The sequence below is a fragment of the Oncorhynchus nerka genome, linkage group LG17 (assembly GCF_034236695.1).
Source record: "Oncorhynchus nerka isolate Pitt River linkage group LG17, Oner_Uvic_2.0, whole genome shotgun sequence".
Lineage (NCBI taxonomy): Eukaryota > Metazoa > Chordata > Actinopteri > Salmoniformes > Salmonidae > Oncorhynchus > Oncorhynchus nerka.
Window position 1 is genome coordinate 47246586 of NC_088412.1, and position 24213 is coordinate 47270798.

Sequence of the window (24213 nt, forward strand, 5' to 3'; positions counted from 1 at the left end):
TTCCATGTTGTCTCTTAAGGGTTGGTTATCTGCACTTCATATATCTTGCTCTGTGCTGTGTGCTCTTGTTCGGTGCAAAAAAACCCTACTCCGGCAGGGGGAAAAAAGCATGTTCCCCGGGGTCACACGTGTCCCCCCTGGCATCGCTCCGAGCCCCCCCAGGGGGGCGCGCCACACTATTTGAGAAGGACTGCAGTAGGGGAATGTGGTGATATATCAAAGAACCGGTCTTACTCAAGTTATCTTTCAATTATTTGTTTCAATAATATCTCACAGTGGAATATGCCCAACTGTCGTATTGCACATGCTCTCCGAAGCCAGGCAGTCTCACATATCAACCCTCAGAGGCCCTGACACGGAGTACAGTATGCACCAATGAAGGTGCAGTGATGTCATAAATCTCATAAAAGTATGAGGGGATGCCCAACACCACTTCTCAGAAAATGCACCACTAGTTTCCATACAGTGAGTGTAGGAGGACCCCTAGAACTCTGGATAGTCTCAATGACTCCAAGAGGCAGGCCCGTTGCATCCAGATTTAACCTCTCACGGGACATAGGGCCATGGCGTCCAGGAGAGGGTGGAAAATATCTCAGTTCGCTTGGGTCAGCAGGTCCCTGTATAACGGGAGTTGTCAAGGCTGATCGCTATCCAGAGTTTGCCTTGCCATCATGGGTCTACCAAGATGAGGGACAAGCCTTCTTCCCTCACTCTGGCTAGAGTGTGGAGAGTATGAGGCTGAGGTGAGGGAAAGCATAATGGAACCCGCTTGGCCAAGTGTTTGCCAGCACGTCCACCCCCAGTGGTGGGTTTCCTGCTAGCGCAAAGAACAACGGGCAGTGCGTGGACAGATGCTTGACTGTATCTCTTTGATTTGTTTCACCAGTTGGGGATGGAGTCTCCAGTCCCCTTGATGGGGATTCCCTCTGGACAAGTCTGCTCCTACGTTCAGTAAGCCCGGGACATGAGTCACACGTAGGGACAGTAGCTCCACAGAATAATCCTGACGAATAGTCAGTGGTTGATTGTCCGTAATGTCTTATTGTCCTTTCTGATCAAAACATGACAATTCCGAAGAGTTTCAGTAAAAAATAAATGTAAAAAATACACTGTGAACAATTCAAGTTAATTTACAGTATGTGAGCAATGCGAAGATGTGGGGTCCACACTACTCCTAGGGGAGTTGCCAATAACAAAGACAGAAGGCCCCTTCCAGTGGCGGGGAGCTAAGAGACATGCGAGGTGACGCTGTGTACACAGACGTTGGGCAAACACCTAGCACTGGAAGTCTTTCATCCTCAGTAGGCCAAGCGGTACTACTACGATGGTGGACATCATCAACCTCAGCACTCGGAGGCACGTGTTGAACGTGACCGAGGGCCCCCTGTGGAACAGGGAGTGCCACTGTCGGGATGTGGTCGTGATGTGGTCGACCGAGAGTGTTGCCTGGTAAAAAAGAATCCAACATTACGCCTAAGTATTCTAGTCTCTGTGTTGGCATCAAACAGCTCTTTTTAGAGGTGGGTTACAAGGGAAGTTGTGTCTCATACCGCTTTCTCCCGGGATGGGAGGTAATCGTCTTTGTAGGTGGGAACTCTCAGCCCCTTGTTTCTCATGGGTGTGAGGGCTGCCTCTACACACTTTCTGACCAGATGTAGCTCTAGCCCGAAAGGGACAGCAGGGTATTCGTTGGCTGTGCCTTGAAAAGCAAACCTTACAAACATCCTGTGTGCTGTCAGGATGCTTATGTGAAAATAAGCGTCCTGCAGGTCAACTAAGGTGAAACAGTCGCTTCGACAAATTGAGTGAGACAGCACATTGAACATAAACATACGGAACGTGAACTTAGTCAGATAGCTGTTGAGGACCCGTAGTTGCAGAATGGGGTGAACCCCTCCCCCATTTTGGGGAACTGGGAAGTACCGGTAGTGAAAACCGAGGTGGCTCTCTGCCGCTGGTATCGCCCTGAGAGCCCCCTTTGCGTAATAGAGAGGTGATTTCCTGCTCTAGTATGCATGCCGAGTCGGCAGTCTCTACTGATTCCAAAATTCAGTTGAAAACCGGTGGACCCAGAGTGAACTGCAGTCTGTACCCATTTGTGACCTTGGACCAGACCCAGGGCTGGACTGCACATGCGCAGAACATGGGGACAGTGCTTGGTGTCGATTGACAATTAGTCTCCCTGCCCCGGCAGCTTGAACTAGAGCCAGGGAAAGAGCCATGGCACAGAGTGCACTCAGGGGCAGAGTGGATTCCCTGTCTTCCATTAGAGCAAACACATGAGAATGGGAAGGGTTCTAGGAGCAGAGATGTGCCTCACTCCCGGAGGTGGCAGGCCAGAACACGGGGTGAACTGTTGGCTGCCGCTCTTTGCCGCAGGGGGTGTACCCCTAAGTCGGTTGCCCCTTCTTCCCCACAGGGGAATCAAATGGGCGGGACCTCGATGCGGCTGCACTGTCGGCCCCTGTTTGTGGGGTCGATGCCCACTATGTTGCTGGAGTCTTGGCTCGTGGAGGGTTAGGCCGGGTAGCCACGATTTCCAGGTCTACGGGGCAGGCAGAATTCTTTTAAAGTTCACACTTCTGCCAAATGGCGGCGACAGCCGGCCCAAATAGTTACTTCGGCTCAACAAGAGCGTCAAGGAAATCTTTCTCAATGTCTAACAGGCTGGACAAGTTGAGCCACAATGCTCTCTCCCCTACCACTGCAAGGCTCATGGCATGGCCACAGCCTTGAATGGCACACCTGAATGCTTGAAGGTGACGACACAGATCTCCTCCCAAGGGTCTGGGTTAGGCTTGCCCGATAGCTAGGAGATTATGCATGTAGCATCAAATCTGCCTGGTAAGCCAGCAGTAGGGACATAACGTTCAACGCCCGTACAGAACGTTTAGCAGACACGTAGACCCTTTGGTAGATAGACGCAGAGAAGCGCTCTATCTTATCAAGGCAAAAAGTACCTGTACTGACAAGACACTGGCGTTGGGGTGGTTGTCCTAGACATTCATGCTAGCAAAAAGTCTAGTTTGGAGGGTTTGTCCCAAGGGTTTGCCAAATGCATTTGGCTTCCGCCATGCAAGCTGGGATAGCTGGGAGAATTAATTGCCTGAGACGGTGAAAGAGAGGTGTTTCCTCCCATCGTACAGTCCCTCTCTGCTATTTCACCTCCCACAGGTTCAGGCCACTCAATATTGAGTCTGGTCGCTGCCCGTTTGCATACATAAATGAGTGAATATCTGTCATCCTCCACCGATGCCCCGCTAAGGGCGGAAGAGCGCCTAGAGGTAACAGCTTGCGCCTCCTAGTCCTCTTCCTCCTCTACTGCTTGGAGGAGGTCGGTCTTGCCCTTGCCATCGTCTTCGTCGGTGATGAGGTCCCCTTCCCCCTCCTCCAGGGCCAAGCCCTGGAAAAGTGGGTGAAGGTCCTCGGGATAGCCATACATGATGTCGGTCCATGAGGGCTTGGTTTGTGAGCTAGTCTCCCTGCTTGAATGCAGTGTGGGAGACAAACCATGTTGAGCTGCTCTGCGCAGTCTTTGGTGTAGAGTGTTAGCAGCAAAATTTCCACAATGGATGCATGACCGGGTGTTGTCGAACGCTGCTTCCGCATGTTCAAGACCGAGGCAAATGACACACAAGGGGGTGCATGTTCTTGCCTGATATGGTTGCCCCTTGGGCTGAGCTAGCAGGCTCCATGGCAAAAAACAGCTAATCAGAGAACAAAGTGAAACGTATTTAGGGTTCGCCACTTGGCCGAGTAGCCTAGCTAGTTAGCACAGTGCTAACCGGAGAAGCAAATCTTTTAACAATGTCAAGTTAGCTATCATTCACCTTGTGGGCTAGTAGCCTAGCTAGTTAGAACAAAGTTAGCCAAAGCGTGGCTCTTGACCGATAGGCAGTGAAGCTAGGACGGTCGGTCTAGACAACGTGGCACTGTAGTGGATTGAGCTAAACGAGAGAGCGAGCTAGTTGGTAGGATAGCTAGCCTTGGGTGAGCTAGCCAAGTTAGCTAAGCCTTGCAGCAGCTATCCTTGTGATGCTAGCTACCACAGGAGACAAAATGAAGAAAAAGAGGCAAAGCTCATTTTTACCTCAAGCTAAAACTTTCCTCGCGGTAAAGTCACACAACACAAAGCTAAAAAACCTGCACTCAGTAGTGTAACCTCAACTGCACACCTTCAAGCAACGTAAATTATCTGGTGAATATCAATATCATTGGACAGTGATTAGGGGGTCCCAAAGGAGACAGAGGCAAATCCAAATTAATACACTGAGTTCATTGATGTTTTGTCACCGAGTCACTGCAGAGATGTCAGTAAAATAATTGAATTTGCAGATTGGGGCGAGGAGTATCAACGCCAATGTAATTTAACTCATGTCATATGTTTCAACGCTTGTCTTGCTATACATATAAAGTAGAGATTCAACCAGACATGCGTTCAACAATGTCAACAGTCTGTTTTAATTTTGTCCAAAGAGTTGTCGATTTTTGTCAGTCTTTTTTGATGCGTAGCGCCGTTAATCATGAATGAAGCTCATCAATCAAAGGACTGAACAAGCTGAATAGCGAATAATTTAGCTGAACAGTTTGTTTTTGTGCTTAATTCTGTAAACACACGGGATGATTTAGAACCCATTGAAGAGCTTGAACGATTCATTGACGAGAGATACTTACGAACTCAAAGAAACATGTCGCTGGTTTCGGAGGATTCAAGCATTGTCAAGGACAACCAAACAAATCTACAAAACAAAACAAAACCAGGTTGGCCAATAGGTATCAACGATGGAACCAAACCATCCCCTAGTAAGAGGGCGAGTGGGGAGAGGTTTACTGATATGGATGTGGACTTGTTAAAATCCATCAATGAAAGGATTGCCAAACTTGATATCTTGGATATATTACGAGAGGACATCAATGCATTATGTGCCAGTCTCGAATTCAGCCAATGCCAGATTGATGATCTAAGGAAAGAGAACACTGCGCTGAAAGGTACTGTAGACTCTATTCATAGCAAGGTGGAGCTGAAATGTACTGTAGACTCTGTTCATAGCAAGGTGGAGGTGGTGCAAAGTGAGAACAAACAACTTAAAGAAACATTGCTTGATGTACAATGTCGATCAATGCGGAACAATCTAATATTCTCAGGGATACCGGAGAATGACAACAGCAGAGGCTGTGAGGACACAGTCCGAGACTTTATGTCAACTAAACTAAAACTGCCCACTGATGTTGTGCGCAATGCCACTTTCTCCAGAGTCCATAGAATAGGTAAGGCCTCTGGAAATAGACCACTTTCTCCAGAGTCCATAGAATAGGCAAGGCCTCTGGAAATATACCACTTTCTCCAGAGTCCATAGAATAGGCAAGGCCTCTGGAAATAGGCCACTTTCTCCAGAGTCCATAGAATAGGCAAGGCCTCTGGAAATAGACCACTTTCTCCAGAGTCCATAGAATAGGCAAGGCCTCTGGAAATAGACCACTTTCTCCAGAGTCCATGGAATAGGCAAGGCCTCTGGAAATAGACCACTTTCTCCAGAGTCCATAGAATAGGCAAGGCCTCTGGAAATAGGCCACTTTCTCCAGAGTCCATAGAATAGGTAAGGCCTCTGGAAATAGACCACTTTCTCCAGAGTCCATAGAATAGGTAAGGCCTCTGGAAATAGACCATTTTCTCCAGAGTCCATAGAATAGGCAAGGCCTCTGGAAATAGACCACTTTCTCCAGAGTCCATAGAATAGGCAAGGCCTCTGGAAATAGACCACTTTCTCCAGAGTCCATGGAATAGGCAAGGCCTCTGGAAATATACCACTTTCTCCAGAGTCCATAGAATAGGCAAGGCCTCTGGAAATAGACCACTTTCTCCAGAGTCCATAGAATAGGCAAGGCCTCTGGAAATAGGCCACTTTCTCCAGAGTCCATAGAATAGGTAAGGCCTCTGGAAATAGACCACTTTCTCCAGAGTCCATAGAATAGGTAAGGCCTCTGGAAATAGACCATTTTCTCCAGAGTCCATAGAATAGGCAAGGCCTCTGGAAATAGACCACTTTCTCCAGAGTCCATAGAATAGGCAAGGCCTCTGGAAATAGACCACTTTCTCCAGAGTCCATAGAATAGGCAAGGCCTCTGGAAATAGACCACTTTCTCCAGAGTCCATAGAATAGGCAAGGCCTCTGGAAATAGACCACTTTCTCCAGAGTCCATAGAATAGGCAAGGCCTCTGGAAATAGACCACTTTCTCCAGAGTCCATAGAATAGGCAAGGCCTTTGGAAAAAGACCACTTTCTCCAGAGTCCATAGAATAGGCAAGGCCTCTGGAAATAGACCACTTTCCCCAGAGTCCATAGAATAGGCAAGGCCTCTGGAAATAGGCCACTTTCCCCAGAGTCCATAGAATAGGCAAGGCCTCTGGAAATAGGCCACTTTCTCCAGAGTCCATAGAATAGGTAAGGCCTCTGGAAATAGACCACTTTCCCCAGAGTCCATAGAATAGGCAAGGCCTCTGGAAATAGACCACTTTCTCCAGAGTCCATAGAATAGGTAAGGCCTCTGGAAATAGACCACTTTCCCCAGAGTCCATAGAATAGGCAAGGCCTCTGGAAATAGACCACTTTCCCCAGAGTCCATAGAATAGGCAAGGCCTCTGGAAATAGGCCACTTTCTCCAGAGTCCATAGAATAGGTAAGGCCTCTGGAAATAGACCACTTTCCCCAGAGTCCATAGAATAGGCAAGGCCTCTGGAAATAGGCCACTTTCTCCAGAGTCCATAGAATAGGTAAGGCCTCTGGAAATAGACCACTTTCTCCAGAGTCCATAGAATAGGCAAGGCCTCTGGAAATAGGCCACTTTCTCCAGAGTCCATAGAATAGGTAAGGCCTCTGAAAATAGACCACTTTCTCCAGAGTCCATAGAATAGGCAAGGCCTCTGGAAATAGACCACTTCCTCCAGAGTCCATAGAATAGGCAAGGCCTCTGGAAATAGACCACTTTCTCCAGAGTCCATAGAATAGGCAAGGCCTCTGGAAAAAGACCACTTTCTCCAGAGTCCATAGAATAGGCAAGGCCTCTGGAAATAGACCACTTTCCCCAGAGTCCATAGAATAGGCAAGGCCTCTGGAAATAGGCCACTTTCTCCAGAGTCCATAGAATAGGTAAGGCCTCTGGAAATAGACCACTTTCCCCAGAGTCCATAGAATAGGCAAGGCCTCTGGAAATAGACCACTTTCTCCAGAGTCCATAGAATAGGTAAGGCCTCTGGAAATAGACCACTTTCCCCAGAGTCCATAGAATAGGCAAGGCCTCTGGAAATAGACCACTTTCCACAGAGTCCATAGAATAGGCAAGGCCTCTGGAAATAGGCCACTTTCTCCAGAGTCCATAGAATAGGTAAGGCCTCTGGAAATAGACCACTTTCCCCAGAGTCCATAGAATAGGCAAGGCCTCTGGAAATAGGCCACTTTCTCCAGAGTCCATAGAATAGGTAAGGCCTCTGGAAATAGACCACTTTCTCCAGAGTCCATAGAATAGGCAAGGACTCTGGAAATAGGCCACTTTCTCCAGAGTCCATAGAATAGGTAAGGCCTCTGGAAATAGACCACTTTCTCCAGAGTCCATAGAATAGGCAAGGCCTCTGGAAATAGACCACTTCCTCCAGAGTCCATAGAATAGGCAAGGCCTCTGGAAATAGGCCACTTTCTCCAGAGTCCATAGAATAGGTAAGGCCTCTGGAAATAGACCACTTTCCCCAGAGTCCATAGAATAGGTAAGGCCTCTGGAAATAGACCACTTTCTCCAGAGTCCATAGAATAGGCAAGGCCTCTGGAAATATACCACTTTCCCCAGAGTCCATAGAATAGGCAAGGCCTCTGGAAATAGACCACTTTCTCCAGAGTCCATGGAATAGGCAAGGCCTCTGGAAATATACCACTTTCTCCAGAGTCCATAGAATAGGCAAGGCCTCTGGAAATAGGCCACTTTCTCCAGAGTCCATAGAATAGGTAAGGCCTCTGGAAATAGACCACTTTCTCCAGAGTCCATAGAATAGGTAAGGCCTCTGGAAATAGACCATTTTCCAGAGTCCATAGAATAGGCAAGGCCTCTGGAAATAGACCACTTTCTCCAGAGTCCATAGAATAGGCAAGGCCTCTGGAAATAGACCACTTTCTCCAGAGTCCATAGAATAGGCAAGGCCTCTGGAAATAGACCACTTTCTCCAGAGTCCATAGAATAGGCAAGGCCTCTGGAAATAGACCACTTTCTCCAGAGTCCATAGAATAGGCAAGGCCTCTGGAAATAGACCACTTTCTCCAGAGTCCATAGAATAGGCAAGGCCTCTGGAAAAAGACCACTTTCTCCAGAGTCCATAGAATAGGCAAGGCCTCTGGAAATAGACCACTTTCCCCAGAGTCCATAGAATAGGCAAGGCCTCTGGAAATAGGCAACTTTCTCCAGAGTCCATAGAATAGGTAAGGCCTCTGGAAATAGACCACTTTCCCCAGAGTCCATAGAATAGGCAAGGCCTCTGGAAATAGACCACTTTCTCCAGAGTCCATAGAATAGGTAAGGCCTCTGGAAATAGACCACTTTCCCCAGAGTCCATAGAATAGGCAAGGCCTCTGGAAATAGACCACTTTCCCCAGAGTCCATAGAATAGGCAAGGCCTCTGGAAATAGGCCACTTTCTCCAGAGTCCATAGAATAGGTAAGGCCTCTGGAAATAGACCACTTTCCCAGAGTCCATAGAATAGGCAAGGCCTCTGGAAATAGGCCACTTTCTCCAGAGTCCATAGAATAGGTAAGGCCTCTGGAAATAGACCACTTTCTCCAGAGTCCATAGAATAGGCAAGGCCTCTGGAAATAGGCCACTTTCTCCAGAGTCCATAGAATAGGTAAGGCCTCTGGAAATAGACCACTTTCTCCAGAGTCCATAGAATAGGCAAGGCCTCTGGAAATAGACCACTTCCTCCAGAGTCCATAGAATAGGCAAGGCCTCTGGAAATAGGCCACTTTCTCCAGAGTCCATAGAATAGGTAAGGCCTCTGGAAATAGACCACTTTCCCAGAGTCCATAGAATAGGTAAGGCCTCTGGAAATAGACCACTTTCTCCAGAGTCCATAGAATAGGCAAGGCCTCTGGAAATATACCACTTTCCCCAGAGTCCATAGAATAGGCAAGGCCTCTGGAAATAGACCACTTTCTCCAGAGTCCATAGAATAGGCAAGGCCTCTGGAAATAGACCACTTCCTCCAGAGTCCATAGAATAGGCAAGGCCTCTGGAAATAGACCACTTTCTCCAGAGTCCATAGAATAGGCAAGGCCTCTGGAAAAAGACCACTTTCTCCAGAGTCCATAGAATAGGCAAGGCCTCTGGAAATAGACCACTTTCCCCAGAGTCCATAGAATAGGCAAGGCCTCTGGAAATAGGCCACTTTCTCCAGAGTCCATAGAATAGGTAAGGCCTCTGGAAATAGACCACTTTCCCAGAGTCCATAGAATAGGCAAGGCCTCTGGAAATAGACCACTTTCTCCAGAGTCCATAGAATAGGTAAGGCCTCTGGAAATAGACCACTTTCCCCAGAGTCCATAGAATAGGCAAGGCCTCTGGAAATAGACCACTTTCCCCAGAGTCCATAGAATAGGCAAGGCCTCTGAAATAGGCCACTTTCTCCAGAGTCCATAGAATAGGTAAGGCCTCTGGAAATAGACCACTTTCCCCAGAGTCCATAGAATAGGCAAGGCCTCTGGAAATAGGCCACTTTCTCCAGAGTCCATAGAATAGGTAAGGCCTCTGAAATAGACCACTTTCTCCAGAGTCCATAGAATAGGCAAGGCCTCTGGAAATAGGCCACTTTCTCCAGAGTCCATAGAATAGGTAAGGCCTCTGGAAATAGACCACTTTCTCCAGAGTCCATAGAATAGGCAAGGCCTCTGGAAATAGACCACTTCCTCCAGAGTCCATAGAATAGGCAAGGCCTCTGGAAATAGGCCACATTCTCCAGAGTCCATAGAATAGGTAAGGCCTCTGGAAATAGACCACTTTCCCCAGAGTCCATAGAATAGGTAAGGCCTCTGGAAATAGACCACTTTCTCCAGAGTCCATAGAATAGGCAAGGCCTCTGGAAATATACCACTTTCCCCAGAGTCCATAGAATAGGCAAGGCCTCTGGAAATAGACCACTTTCTCCAGAGTCCATGGAATAGGCAAGGCCTCTGGAAATATACCACTTTCTCCAGAGTCCATAGAATAGGCAAGGCCTCTGGAAATAGGCCACTTTCTCCAGAGTCCATAGAATAGGTAAGGCCTCTGGAAATATACCACTTTCTCCAGAGTCCATAGAATAGGTAAGGCCTCTGGAAATAGACCATTTTCTCCAGAGTCCATAGAATAGGCAAGGCCTCTGGAAATAGACCACTTTCTCCAGAGTCCATAGAATAGGCAAGGCCTCTGGAAATAGACCACTTTCTCCAGAGTCCATAGAATAGGCAAGGCCTCTGGAAATAGACCACTTTCTCCAGAGTCCATAGAATAGGCAAGGCCTCTGGAAATAGACCACTTTCTCCAGAGTCCATAGAATAGGCAAGGCCTCTGGAAAAAGACCACTTTCTCCAGAGTCCATAGAATAGGCAAGGCCTCTGGAAATAGACCACTTTCCCCAGAGTCCATAGAATAGGCAAGGCCTCTGGAAATAGGCAACTTTCTCCAGAGTCCATAGAATAGGTAAGGCCTCTGGAAATAGACCACTTTCCCCAGAGTCCATAGAATAGGCAAGGCCTCTGGAAATAGACCACTTTCTCCAGAGTCCATAGAATAGGTAAGGCCTCTGGAAATAGACCACTTTCCCCAGAGTCCATAGAATAGGCAAGGCCTCTGGAAATAGACCACTTTCCCCAGAGTCCATAGAATAGGCAAGGCCTCTGGAAATAGGCCACTTTCTCCAGAGTCCATAGAATAGGTAAGGCCTCTGGAAATAGACCACTTTCCCCAGAGTCCATAGAATAAGCAAGGCCTCTGGAAATAGGCCACTTTCTCCAGAGTCCATAGAATAGGTAAGGCCTCTGGAAATAGACCACTTTCTCCAGAGTCCATAGAATAGGCAAGGCCTCTGGAAATAGGCCACTTTCTCCAGAGTCCATAGAATAGGTAAGGCCTCTGGAAATAGACCACTTTCTCCAGAGTCCATAGAATAGGCAAGGCCTCTGGAAATAGACCACTTCCTCCAGAGTCCATAGAATAGGCAAGGCCTCTGGAAATAGGCCACTTTCTCCAGAGTCCATAGAATAGGTAAGGCCTCTGGAAATAGACCACTTTCCCCAGAGTCCATAGAATAGGTAAGGCCTCTGGAAATAGACCACTTTCTCCAGAGTCCATAGAATAGGCAAGGTTCTGGAAATAGACCACTTTCTCCAGAGTCCATAGAATAGGCAAGGCCTCTGGAAATAGACCACTTTCTCCAGAGTCCATAGAATAGGCAAGGCCTCTGGAAATAGGCCACTTTCTCCAGAGTCCATAGAATAGGTAAGGCCTCTGGAAATAGACCACTTTCCCCAGAGTCCATAGAATAGGCAAGGCCTCTGGAAATAGACCACTTTCCCCAGAGTCCATAGAATAGGCAAGGCCTCTGGAAATAGGCCACTTTCTCCAGAGTCCATAGAATAGGTAAGGCCTCTGGAAATAGACCACTTTCCCCAGAGTCCATAGAATAGGTAAGGCCTCTGGAAATAGACCACTTTCTCCAGAGTCCATAGAATAGGCAAGGCCTCTGGAAATATACCACTTTCCCCAGAGTCCATAGAATAGGCAAGGCCTCTGGAAATAGACCACTTTCTCCAGAGTCCATAGAATAGGTAAGGCCTCTGGAAATAGACCACTTTCTCCAGAGTCCATAGAATAGGCAAGGCCTCTGGAAATAGGCCACTTTCTCCAGAGTCCATAGAATAGGTAAGGCCTCTGGAAATAGACCACTTTCTCCAGAGTCCATAGAATAGGCAAGGCCTCTGGAAATAGACCACTTCCTCCAGAGTCCATAGAATAGGCAAGGCCTCTGGAAATAGACCACTTTCTCCAGAGTCCATAGAATAGGCAAGGCCTCTGGAAATAGGCCACTTTCTCCAGAGTCCATAGAATAGGTAAGGCCTCTGGAAATAGACCACTTTCTCCAGAGTCCATAGAATAGGCAAGGCCTCTTGAAATAGACCACTTTCCCCAGAGTCCATAGAATAGGCAAGGCCTCTGGAAATAGGCCACTTTCTCCAGAGTCCATAGAATAGGTAAGGCCTCTGGAAATAGACCACTTTCCCCAGAGTCCATAGAATAGGTAAGGCCTCTGGAAATAGACCACTTTCTCCAGAGTCCATAGAATAGGCAAGGCCTCTGGAAATAGACCACTTTCCCCAGAGTCCATAGAATAGGCAAGGCCTCTGGAAATAGACCACTTTCTCCAGAGTCCATAGAATAGGCAAGGCCTCTGGAAATAGACCACTTTCTCCAGAGTCCATGGAATAGGCAAGGCCTCTGGAAATATACCACTTTCTCCAGAGTCCATAGAATAGGCAAGGCCTCTGGAAATAGACCACTTTCTCCAGAGTCCATAGAATAGGCAAGGCCTCTGGAAATAGGCCACTTTCTCCAGAGTCCATAGAATAGGTAAGGCCTCTGAAATAGACCACTTTCTCCAGAGTCCATAGAATAGGTAAGGCCTCTGGAAATAGACCATTTTCTCCAGAGTCCATAGAATAGGCAAGGCCTCTGGAAATAGACCACTTTCTCCAGAGTCCATAGAATAGGCAAGGCCTCTGGAAATAGACCACTTTCTCCAGAGTCCATGGAATAGGCAAGGCCTCTGGAAATATACCACTTTCTCCAGAGTCCATAGAATAGGCAAGGCCTCTGGAAATAGACCACTTTCTCCAGAGTCCATAGAATAGGCAAGGCCTCTGGAAATAGGCCACTTTCTCCAGAGTCCATAGAATAGGTAAGGCCTCTGGAAATAGACCACTTTCTCCAGAGTCCATAGAATAGGTAAGGCCTCTGGAAATAGACCATTTTCTCCAGAGTCCATAGAATAGGCAAGGCCTCTGGAAATAGACCACTTTCTCCAGAGTCCATAGAATAGGCAAGGCCTCTGGAAATAGACCACTTTCTCCAGAGTCCATGGAATAGGCAAGGCCTCTGGAAATAGACCACTTTCTCCAGAGTCCATAGAATAGGCAAGGCCTCTGGAAATAGACCACTTTCTCCAGAGTCCATAGAATAGGCAAGGCCTCTGGAAATAGGCCACTTTCTCCAGAGTCCATAGAATAGGTAAGGCCTCTGGAAATAGACCACTTTCTCCAGAGTCCATAGAATAGGTAAGGCCTCTGGAAATAGACCATTTTCTCCAGAGTCCATAGAATAGGTAAGGCCTCTGGAAATAGACCACTTTCCCCAGAGTCCATAGAATAGGCAAGGCCTCTGGAAATAGACCACTTTCTCCAGAGTCCATAGAATAGGTAAGGCCTCTGGAAATAGACCACTTTCCCCAGAGTCCATAGAATAGGCAAGGCCTCTGGAAATAGACCACTTTCCCCAGAGTCCATAGAATAGGCAAGGCCTCTGGAAATAGGCCACTTTCTCCAGAGTCCATAGAATAGGTAAGGCCTCTGGAAATAGACCACTTTCCCCAGAGTCCATAGAATAGGTAAGGCCTCTGGAAATAGACCACTTTCTCCAGAGTCCATAGAATAGGTAAGGCCTCTGGAAATAGACCACTTTCTCCAGAGTCCATAGAATAGGCAAGGCCTCTGGAAATAGACCACTTTCTCCAGAGTCCATAGAATAGGTAAGGCCTCTGAAATAGACCACTTTCTCCAGAGTCCATAGAATAGGCAAGGCCTCTGGAAATATACCACTTTCTCCAGAGTCCATAGAATAGGCAAGGCCTCTGGAAATAGACCACTTTCTCCAGAGTCCATAGAATAGGCAAGGCCTCTGGAAATAGACCACTTTCTCCAGAGTCCATAGAATAGGCAAGGCCTCTGGAAATAGACCACTTTCTCCAGAGTCCATAGAATAGGCAAGGCCTCTGGAAATAGACCACTTTCTCCAGAGTCCATAGAATAGGCAAGGCCTCTGGAAATAGACCACTTTCTCCAGAGTCCATAGAATAGGCAAGGCCTCTGGAAATAGACCACTTTCTCCAGAGTCCATAGAATAGGTAAGGCCTCTGGAAATAGACCACGGGCTATTATTGCATGTTTTGACAAATTTAAGTCAAAGGAAATGACGAAGAACGTGGGCAGAGAACTCAGAGACACTGATTTTGGAATGAATGATCACTTCCCCACCGAGATCAAAGGAGAAAAAACCATATCCCATCATGAAGGAAAAGCGTTGCCTGAATTAACGAGTCTCCATGGTGATGGATAAACTTTATATCAACGGGCAATTGTATCGGGACTCTAGAGTAACTCCCTGGTTATTTTCATTTAATGTTCAAATTTTTAGTTTGTGTGTTGTGTATCATGACAACTATAATGGATACATGCTCTATTAATCTCCACTTGACAAGGAAAGGGTTGCATATAGCTCAGGTTAATATATGTAGCCTTCCTAACAAAATACATGAGGTTTTTAACTTGGTCATATTTTGGCTTTGAACAAAACACATTTAGATGCATCTGTAAATGATGGGCAAATGAACATTCAAGGATATAGTCTACTGAGAAGAGACAGGAACAGGAATGGTGGGGGTGTTGCACTGTATATTCAGAATCATATACCTTTTAAGGGCTGGACAGACCATAATATTGTGACCATAACCACGAACACCAAGGTTCCAAAGAAACCCCCTAGGATTGTGGTCAAAAGAAATGTTAAAATATTTAATCATGAGTTATTTCTAAATGATTTGGCTGCTGATTTATCTAGAGGATGATTTAAATCACGCTACACAATGTTTTATTGATTTGCTCACTGAGGTAATGGACCATCATGCCCCTATAAGAAAGAGAACAGTTCTTCGACACAGCCTTTGAAGAGGAGTGGGACAGTATTCCATAGGCCACAATCAACAGCCTGATCAACTTTACGTGAAGGATATGTGTCACACTGCATGAGGCAAATGGTGGTCACAACAGATAGATTGTAAACTGTCATGGTCAAATCTAGTCTCCTCAACTTGGTCAACAGCCACACCGTTCATTGAAATCTAACAGTACAGCCACCACAATCTTCTTATTATCGATTTATTTCAACCAATCATCAGTCATTTGTGCCAATGGAGTACATGTTGAGTGCCCTTCTCTATAAGCATGCTGAGAGTCTGTTGTTAATTTGTTTACAAAGAAGTAGCATTGTATTTGGTCAGAAACATTTTTTTCCAATTGTTTGCTAAGAGTTGGCAGCAAGCTGATAGGTCTGCTGTTAGAACTAGTAAAGGCTGCTTTACCACTCTTGGGTAGCAGAATGACTTTGGCTTCCCTCCAGGCCTGAGGACGAAGACTTTCCTCTAGGCTCAGATTAAAGATATGACAGATAGGAGTGGCTATAGAGTCAGCTACCATCCCCAGTAGCTTTCTATCTAAGTTGTCAATCTCAGCAGGTTTGTCATTATTGATCGATAAGAATACTTTGTCCACCTCTCCCACACTTTAACTTTACAAAATTCAAACTTGCAATGCTTTTCTTTAATTATTAGCTTTTTTGTACATCAGTGCTATGGCTCACTGTTCGTTGTTGGCGTTTCCTGCCTAAGTTTACCCACTTTGCCAATGAAGTAATCGTTAAAATAATAATTGGCAACATCAAATGGTTTTGTGATGAATAAGCCATCTGATTCGATGAAAGAGGGGAGTCGAATTTGTCTTTCTGCCAAAAACATCATTTAAATTACTCCCAAGTTATATCATTGATCTTGGCTCCATAATACCGTTTGTTCTGCTTTTTTGTTGAGTTCTGTTACATTATCTCTCAATTTGCAGTAAGTCAGCCAGTCAGATATGCAAAGCAGATTTATTAGCTACTCCTTTTGGCCCATCTCTTTCTGCCATACAGTTGTTCAATTCCTCATCAATCCATTGAGCCTTAACAGTTCTGACAGTCAGTTTCTTAACAGGTGCACGTTTATCAATAATTGGAAGAATTTGTATGAATTCATCAAGTGCAACATCTGCATCCTCCTCGTTAATCACATCAGACCAATACATATTTTCCACATAAGAGTCACAATAAGATCTTTTGTATTTTAGGCCCAGCTTTTTGGAACTTTGGCTTTCCTGCATATAGCCACTATATTGTGATCACTGCATCCAAGGGGTACAGATACAGCTTCAGAACAAAGTTATCTTAGTAAAAACGTGATAAATACATCTGGATGATCTTGTAAACACCCTCCTGGTAGGTTGATTAATAACCTGAACCAGATTAAATCAAATCAAAGTTTGTCAAGTGCGCCAAATACAACAGGTGTAGTAGACTTTACAGTGAAATGCTTACTTACAGGCTCTAACCAATAGTGCAAAACAAGGTATTAGGTGAACAATAGGTAGTAAAGAAATAAAACAACAGTAAAAAGACAGGCGATATACAGTAGCGAGGCTATAAATGTAGCGAGGCTACATACAGACACCGCTTAGTCAGCCCGATTGAGGTAGTATGTACTTGTAGATATGGTTAAAGTGACTATGCATATATGATGAACAGAGAGTAGCAGTAGCGTAAAAGAGGGGTTGGGGAGGGCACACAATGCAAATAGTCCTGGTAGCCATTTGATTACCTGTTCAGGAGTCTTATGGCTTGGGGGTAAAAACGGTTGAGAAGCCTTTTTGTCCTAGACTCCGGTACCGCTTGCCATGCGATACTAGAGAGAACAGTCTATGACTGGGGTCTTTGACAATTTTTAGGGCCTTCCTCTGACACCGCCTGGTGTAGAGGTCCTGAATGGCAGGCAGCTTAGCCCCAGTGATGTACTGGGCCGTATGCACTACCCATTGCAGTGCCTTGAGGTCAGAGGCCGAGTAATTGCCGTACCAGGCAGTGATGCAGGATGCTCTCGATGTTGCAGCTGTAGAACCTTCTGAGGATCTCAGGACCCATGCCAAATCTTTCTGGTGTGTTTGGACCATTCTAGTTTGTTATTGATGTGGACACAAAGGAACTTGAAGCTCTCAACCTGCTCCTCTACAGCCCCGTCGATGAGAATGGGGGCTTACAGGCACTGGTTACAGTGAGAAGCTTCCTCTTAAGAGGACAGCTTGATGAGAAGGTCTCCAGGTCCCCAAGAAAGTAGACCTCGCTGTTTACATCACATACACTATCAATCATTTCATACATAGTATTAAAATAGTGACTGTTAGTACTTGGTGGCCTATAGCAACACCCTGAATGAAAAGGCTTTAGATGTTCCAGGTGAACCTGCAACCACAACACTAGTGGTTAGAGCATTGGGCCAATAACCGAACTAAGCCCATACTCAATGAGCAGTATACGGCCATAAGCAAACAGGAAAACTCTCATCCAGAGGCAGCACTCCTAGTGGCCGGGGACTTTAATGCAGGGAAACTTACATCTGTTTTACCTCCTTTTTACCAGCATGTTAAATGTGCAACCAGAGGGAAAAAAACCTCAAGACCACCTTTATTCCACACATAGAGACGCATACAAAGCTCTCCCTCACCCTCCATTTGGCAAATCTGACCATACTTCTATCCTCCTGATTCTTGCTTACAAGCAAAAACTAAAGCAGGAAGCACCAGTGACTCTGTCAATAAAAAAGTGGTCAGATGAAGCAGATGCTAAACTACAGGACTGTTTTGTTAGCACAGACTGGAACATGTTCCGGGATTCTTCTGATGGCATTGAGGAGTACACCACATCAATCACTGGCTTCATCAATAAGTGTTTCGATGACGTTGTCCCGACAGTGACAGTACATACATACCCCAACCAGAAGTCATGAATTACAGGCAACATCCGCACTGAGCTAAAGGCTAGAGCTGCCGCTTTCAAGGAGCGGGACTCTAACCCGGAAGCTTATTAGAAATCCTGCTATGCTCTCCAACAGTGACACGAGCCTACCAGACGAGCTAAATTACTTCTATGCTCAAATCAAAATATATTTTTATTTGTCACATACACATGGTTAGCAGATGTTAATGTGAGTGTAGCGAAATGCTTGTGCTTCTAGTTCCAACAATGCAGTAATAACCAACGAGTAATCTAACCTAACAATTTCACAACAACTACCTTATACACACAAGTGTAAAGGGATGAAGAATATGTACATATATTTTTATATATGAATATATATGAATATTAATATATATGAATATATGAATGAGTGATGGTACAGAACGGCATAGGCAAGATGCAGTAGATGGTATAGAGTACAGTATATACATATAAGATGAGTAATGTAGGATGTGTAAACATATAAAAGTGTCATTGTTTAAAGTGGCTAGTGATACATTACATGCTCACTTCGAGGCAAATAACACTGAAACATGCATGAGAGCATCAGCTGTTCTGGATGACCGTGTGATCACATTCTCCATAGCCGATATGAGTAAGACTTTTAAACAGGTTAACATTCATAAGGCCGCAGGGCCAGACGGATTACCAGGACGTGTACTCCGAGCATGCGCTGACCAACTGGCAAGTGTCTTCACTGACATTTTCAACCTCTCCCTGTCTGAGTCTATAATATCGCCCCAACAGATCCACAGATGAAGCAATCTCTATTGCACTCCACACTGCCCTTTCCCACACAGACAAAAGGAACACCTATGTGAGAATGCTATTCATTGACTACCGCTTAGCGTTCAACACCAAGGACCCTGGGACTAAACACCTCCCTCTGAAAACTGGATCCTGGACTTCCTGATGGGCCGCCCCCAGGTGGTAAGGGTAGGTGACAACACATCCGTCACGCTGATCCTCAACACAGGGACCCCTCAGGGGTGCGTGCTCAGCCCCCTCCTGTACTCCCTGTTCACTCATGACTGCATGGCCAGGCACGACTCCAACACCATCATTAAGTTGGCTGATGACACAACAGTGGTAGGCCTGATCACCGACAACGATGAGACAGCCTATAGGCAGTAGGTCAGAGACCTGGCCGTGTGGTGCCAGAACAACAACCTCTCCCTCAAAGTGATCAAGACAAAGGAGATGATTGTGGACTACAGGAAAAGGAGGACCGAGCACGCCCCCCATTCTCATCGACAGGGTTGTAGTGGAGCAGGTTGAGAGCTTCGAGTTCCTTGGTGTCCACATCACCAACAAACTATCATGGTCCAAGCACACCAAGAAAGTTGTGAAGAGGGCACAACAAAACCTATTCCCCCTCAGGAAACTGAAAAGATTTGGCATGGGTCCTCAGATCCTCAAAAAGTTCTACAGCTGCACCATTGAGAGCATCCTGACTGGTTGCATCACTGCCTGGTATGGCAACTGCTCGGCCTCCGGCCGCAAGGCACGACAGAGGGTAGTGTGTATGGCCCAGTACATCACAGGGGCCAAGCTTCCTGCCATCCAGGACCTCCATACCAGGCGGTGTCAGAGGAAGGCCCTAAAAATTGTCAAAGACTCCAGCCACCTTAGTCATAGACTGTTGTCTCTGCTACCGCACGGCAAGTGGTACCGGAGCACCAGGCCTAGATCCAAAAGGCTTTTCAACAGCTTCGACTCCCAAGCCATAAGACTCCTGAACAGCTAATTGAATGGCTACCCATTTGCATTGCCCCCCCTCTTTTACACTGCTGCTATTCTGTTTATTATCTATGCATAGTCACTTTAACTCTACCTACATGTACATAATTACCTCAACTAACCGGTGCCCCCACAATGACTCTCTACCGGTACACCTTGTATATACTGTAGCCTTGCTATTGTTATTTACTGCTGCTCTTTAATTATTTGTTACTTTAATTTATTATTTCTTACTTAAAGACATTACACCCCAACCACGCTGATAAGCCGCTTGAGTTTTTTCAGCGAAAACGTGCAGAATATTGCCAACAATAGTCCCGCTTTGTGAATGCTACTTCAGTAAACCAACGAGCACTGTTAGCATCATATAAGGTGGCGTACCAAATTGCTCAGTGCAAAAACCTGTTCAAGCTGTGCTCTGCAAAATGTGCTCATTGTAGCCATTAATCCTGACTTCCTCATTCTGATTTTAAAAAATCAGCACAAATTGTTTTATTCATTTTTGTTTTATAGGTTTGTTTCATATATTGTGCTCCTGAGTTAAAGTTGCTGATCAATTTGAATGTATTATTATTTATTGATTATATTTTATTTTATTTTTCAGTATCAAATGGTCAAAAAAGGTTTACAGTTTAAATAAGGCCTGAGGTTTGTTTTAAAATTTCAGGCAAATTGATGAACTTGAAGTCTTTTCTGTTACAGACTAAAAAACAATGTTAATAAAGTTATTCTTTGTTGTAAGTTGATCTATATTTCTTTATTTTTTAAATATATTTTTTCTTTAATGTTAATAAGGATACAATGTTATGCAGAGGTGTACTTATAACAATTTTATAGACAAATGATACTATTTACAGGCTCAGCGGAGAGTTGGGGGGCGCAAAATGTTTACTTCTTCCTAGGGGGGGGGGGGGGCGTAACAGAAAATAATTGAGAAGCACTACTGTAAGAGAGTGAGGAAGTTCCGGCATGCTCGAGAATGATCCAGAGGGCGGGCGAATGGCTCTTTAGTATGAAGGGAGGGGCTCCCTCATTCGCCAATCGACCTGTCTGTCTACAACAGATGTGTCTGATTTTATTCTTCGAGCTACTTAGAGATTATGATGAATCCCACTGTGAGATATCTCATTCATAATATCAGAGAACCGGGGTTACCCAAGTAACCTTAAGTTTCAGTTTCAGTTAATAGTGGTCATAATGTGTGTGTGTGTGTGTGTGTGTGTGTGTGTGTGTGTGTGTGTGTGTGTGTGTGTGTGTGTGTGTGTGTGTGTGTGTGTGTGTGTGTGTGTGTGTGTGTGTGTGTGTGTGTGTGTGAGAGTGTCAAGTCAATGGTGTGTCATTATGGTAACCATGGATTTCACCATATTATCCTAACGTCTCTCCCTTTTCATCAAACAACCATCCTTTCTTTTGTTAGAGGCATGCCAAGGGACTGGGGTTTATATAGGAATGCTGAAACCACTCCAGAAGATCCACTGACAATCCCTATCTGTCTTATGTTATATCAGAACCAAACTACCTTACCAAAGAACACTGTCTGGGGGAGTGGGAAGGTTTTGATCAGGTTCTATAGGCTGACATGGGTCCCAGCCAACAAGCCAGGGCTGACAAGTAGTGGGGAAATGGGACGTGAAGCGGTGGGCTCGTGAGTCATCCCAGCCCTGTCACTTCAAACGTTGGAGTGCTCAACCCGCTCCCGCCTCGCTACTCTGCCGCCAGATGGCCTATCGAGCAGGAGCAGGCAGGATGTGGGACCCGGAGACGCTAAATTGCTACCATTCACTTTTCTCTCCCCCTCAGTATCTAGAAACACGACTTTGACACTGATAAAGTGTGTGTCTGAAGCGTGAAGTGTGTATGGTCAAATTTAACCGGGTGTATAGTTGGGAGATGGTGATGGGATTTGATAAAGGTTTGGAATAGATTATAAGCACATTACTTTCAGTGAGTTGGAGGCCTGGATTGTACAGGGTAGGTGTGTGTTGTAAAATAACTTAAATGATTCTTGTTCCTCTCCCTTCATTCCTCTTTTCCCCTGTCTTTCCCTTAATCTACCTTCCCCTGCTTAGAAATAAATGAATAACCTCTAGTCTAGCCTGTAAGCTCTACAATATTTGGCCCTGGGTGGATTTAGTGTGTGATGTCTCATTCCATGCGTTACAAATTTCAACCTCTTAGTTGTGCTCCAACATTGTGTATACACAACAACAAAATATGCTGGGTTAAAAACAACCCAGCTCTGGCTATATAGTGGACAGAACACACGTTGGGTCACTTAGTTGGGTCATTGAGCGTTGATCCACTGGGTCAGATCAGAAGACTGGAGTTGTGGTTTACAGACAATTATTTATGGCCACCTATGAGAGTATGAGAGTAAATTTAATTCTGGTTCATCTGTTCTGTTGTATTGTCAACAAATGTGAAGGTTTAGCACTGAAAATGTTGTACATTAGTGAGGCTTACACAAGTTGAGTGCCTCAAGCACCTATGTGTATCCCAATATTGGGATATTTCCCACTTTATTATGATATTTAAATATTAATGTTAAATAAATGTATATTAAAATATCTGAAAGCTATGCCCCCAATAGGCCACGCCACCTGAAAATAACCTATGGATTACGTTAAAAATACCAATCTGCTGTGTCACCCTAGCATGAAAAGTGAAATTTAAATTAACCTACGTTTGGGTAATCCAAAGGCATGGCATATTGGGAGCGTGGCTTTCAGATAGTTATTTTTGGCCACCCATGAGAGGAAATGTCATTCGTGTTCATCGTGTTAAGTTTGTATATTGCCAATTTCATTTCTCCTGTACTTTATTTGCGTATTATATATTTTAATATAAAAATGAATAACTTTATTTAATATTATAAGAAAGTAGTAGTAACTATCCCAAAGTTGGGATATGCTTTCGCAAGTGTTTCCCAAACTCGGTCCTCAGGACCCCAAGGGATGCATGTTTTGGTTTTTGCCCTAATACCACACAGCTGATTCAAATGATCAACGCTTGATGATTAGATGAATCAGCTGTGCAACAGCAAAACCTAAAACATGCACCCCTTGGGGTCACGAGGACAGAGCTTGGGAAACCCTGGCTTGGGCGCTTAAATAACTCACATTCTTGTATAAGCCCTTATTAAACCTACAAAAGTGTCAGTGCTCCACCTTAACAGTGTTAAAAATACAACAGAACAGATTAAGTGAATTGACATGTACTCTTACATGTGACCAGAAACAACTATCGGTTGGGTCACCTCCAGTCTTCTGATCTGACCTGGTGAATGGTAGTGCAATAACCCAGCATCAACGATCCAATTTAAATAAAACAATGGGTTGTTTGTGTTTGTGACTCAACTGGCTGGGTCAAAATAACTCAACATGTGTTCTGTCCAATATCTACCCAATTTGGATTGTTTTCCACCCAGCATTTTTTGTTGTTGTTGTTGAGTGTACTGGCGTAATTTATTTCACCCAAATCAACATACTTGTGTCTGTCCTTGTGGTAAAAATATGTTTGAGGTAAGGTATCACGTTGCAGTAGTGTAGTCTTTTGTAGGCGATTTTGGAACTGTTGATACGATTTTGTGGTATGATTAATCGATTTACACACACTTTTGCAATACCTGAAGTACAGCCTCACATTTATTTTTACTGCTCTAATTACGTTGGTAACCCGTTTATAATAGAAATAAGCACCTCGGGGGTTTGTGATATTTGGCCAATATACCAAGGCTAAGGGTCCTGCGTAAGGACAGACCTTAGACGTGGTGTATTGGCCATATACCACACCTCCTCGGGCCTTATTGCTTAATAAATATAGTCATATGTGAATTAACAAGTTGTAATAAACTGTATGCTCAATGAATAAGTCATAAACGGTATGTGAAAAATACAGTAGGCGCGATCTGAAGACTCTTGTCGGTCTTGCAGGTCTTGCACAAAGAAATATGTATTTTCAACACACGGTGGCGACACATCCAACCCTAATCAGAGCCAGATGGCTCGTGCAAGGCAAGCCGCACTCGGCATAGAAGTTTTGGAAGCGTGCGCTGAGAGCTCGAAGGAAAGTAGTGGGACTCCGGAGGAGAGAGAGAAGGAGAGAAGGGAAAGAGAGAGAAGGAACTTCGTGCTTTACATTACACACAGACACGGGATAAAGGACGACTGCGTGGACAGTTGTTATATACATTTTGTGCCTTTTAATTTGTAAATCAACGTTTACACGTGCGTTTACGGTTGTAGTGGATGTAAAGGGATTAGAATAGAATCGGGGGAATGTATCCTGCTCGGGCAACAGTGACCGACCGTCTTCCGAGATGTCAACTCAACATTCTCCGGGCCATCATGCTACTCCAGGCCGTTCTAGAGATGACTGCGACCAGTAAGAATGTGACTTTTTATTACGGTGCTACAATGTAATGTCGCAGAAAAACACGAAACGTTTTATGGCATTAATGTTAATATTTTAAGCCATTAATATGGTGATATAAATCTAGTCTATTGGTCGCTAGCCTATATCAATCTATTCGAT

The 24213-nt window shown here is 45.1% G+C and overlaps 1 protein-coding gene and 1 pseudogene across 1 annotated transcript in view; one reads left to right on the forward strand and one right to left on the reverse strand.

The window, feature by feature from the left end:
• Positions 1-1275: 1275 nt before the first annotated feature.
• Positions 1276-2145, reverse strand: LOC135561355 (uncharacterized; annotated as a pseudogene).
• Positions 2146-23741: 21596 nt separating this feature from the next.
• Positions 23742-24213, forward strand: part of LOC115145333 (inactive tyrosine-protein kinase transmembrane receptor ROR1-like) — a 199174-nt gene continuing 198702 nt past the window's right edge. Inside the window, exon 1 of the mRNA XM_029686827.2 lies at positions 23742-24063. Within this exon, the coding sequence (XP_029542687.1) occupies positions 23958-24063 (106 nt within the window). The 5' untranslated portion in view covers positions 23742-23957. The remainder of the gene's footprint in view (positions 24064-24213) is intronic.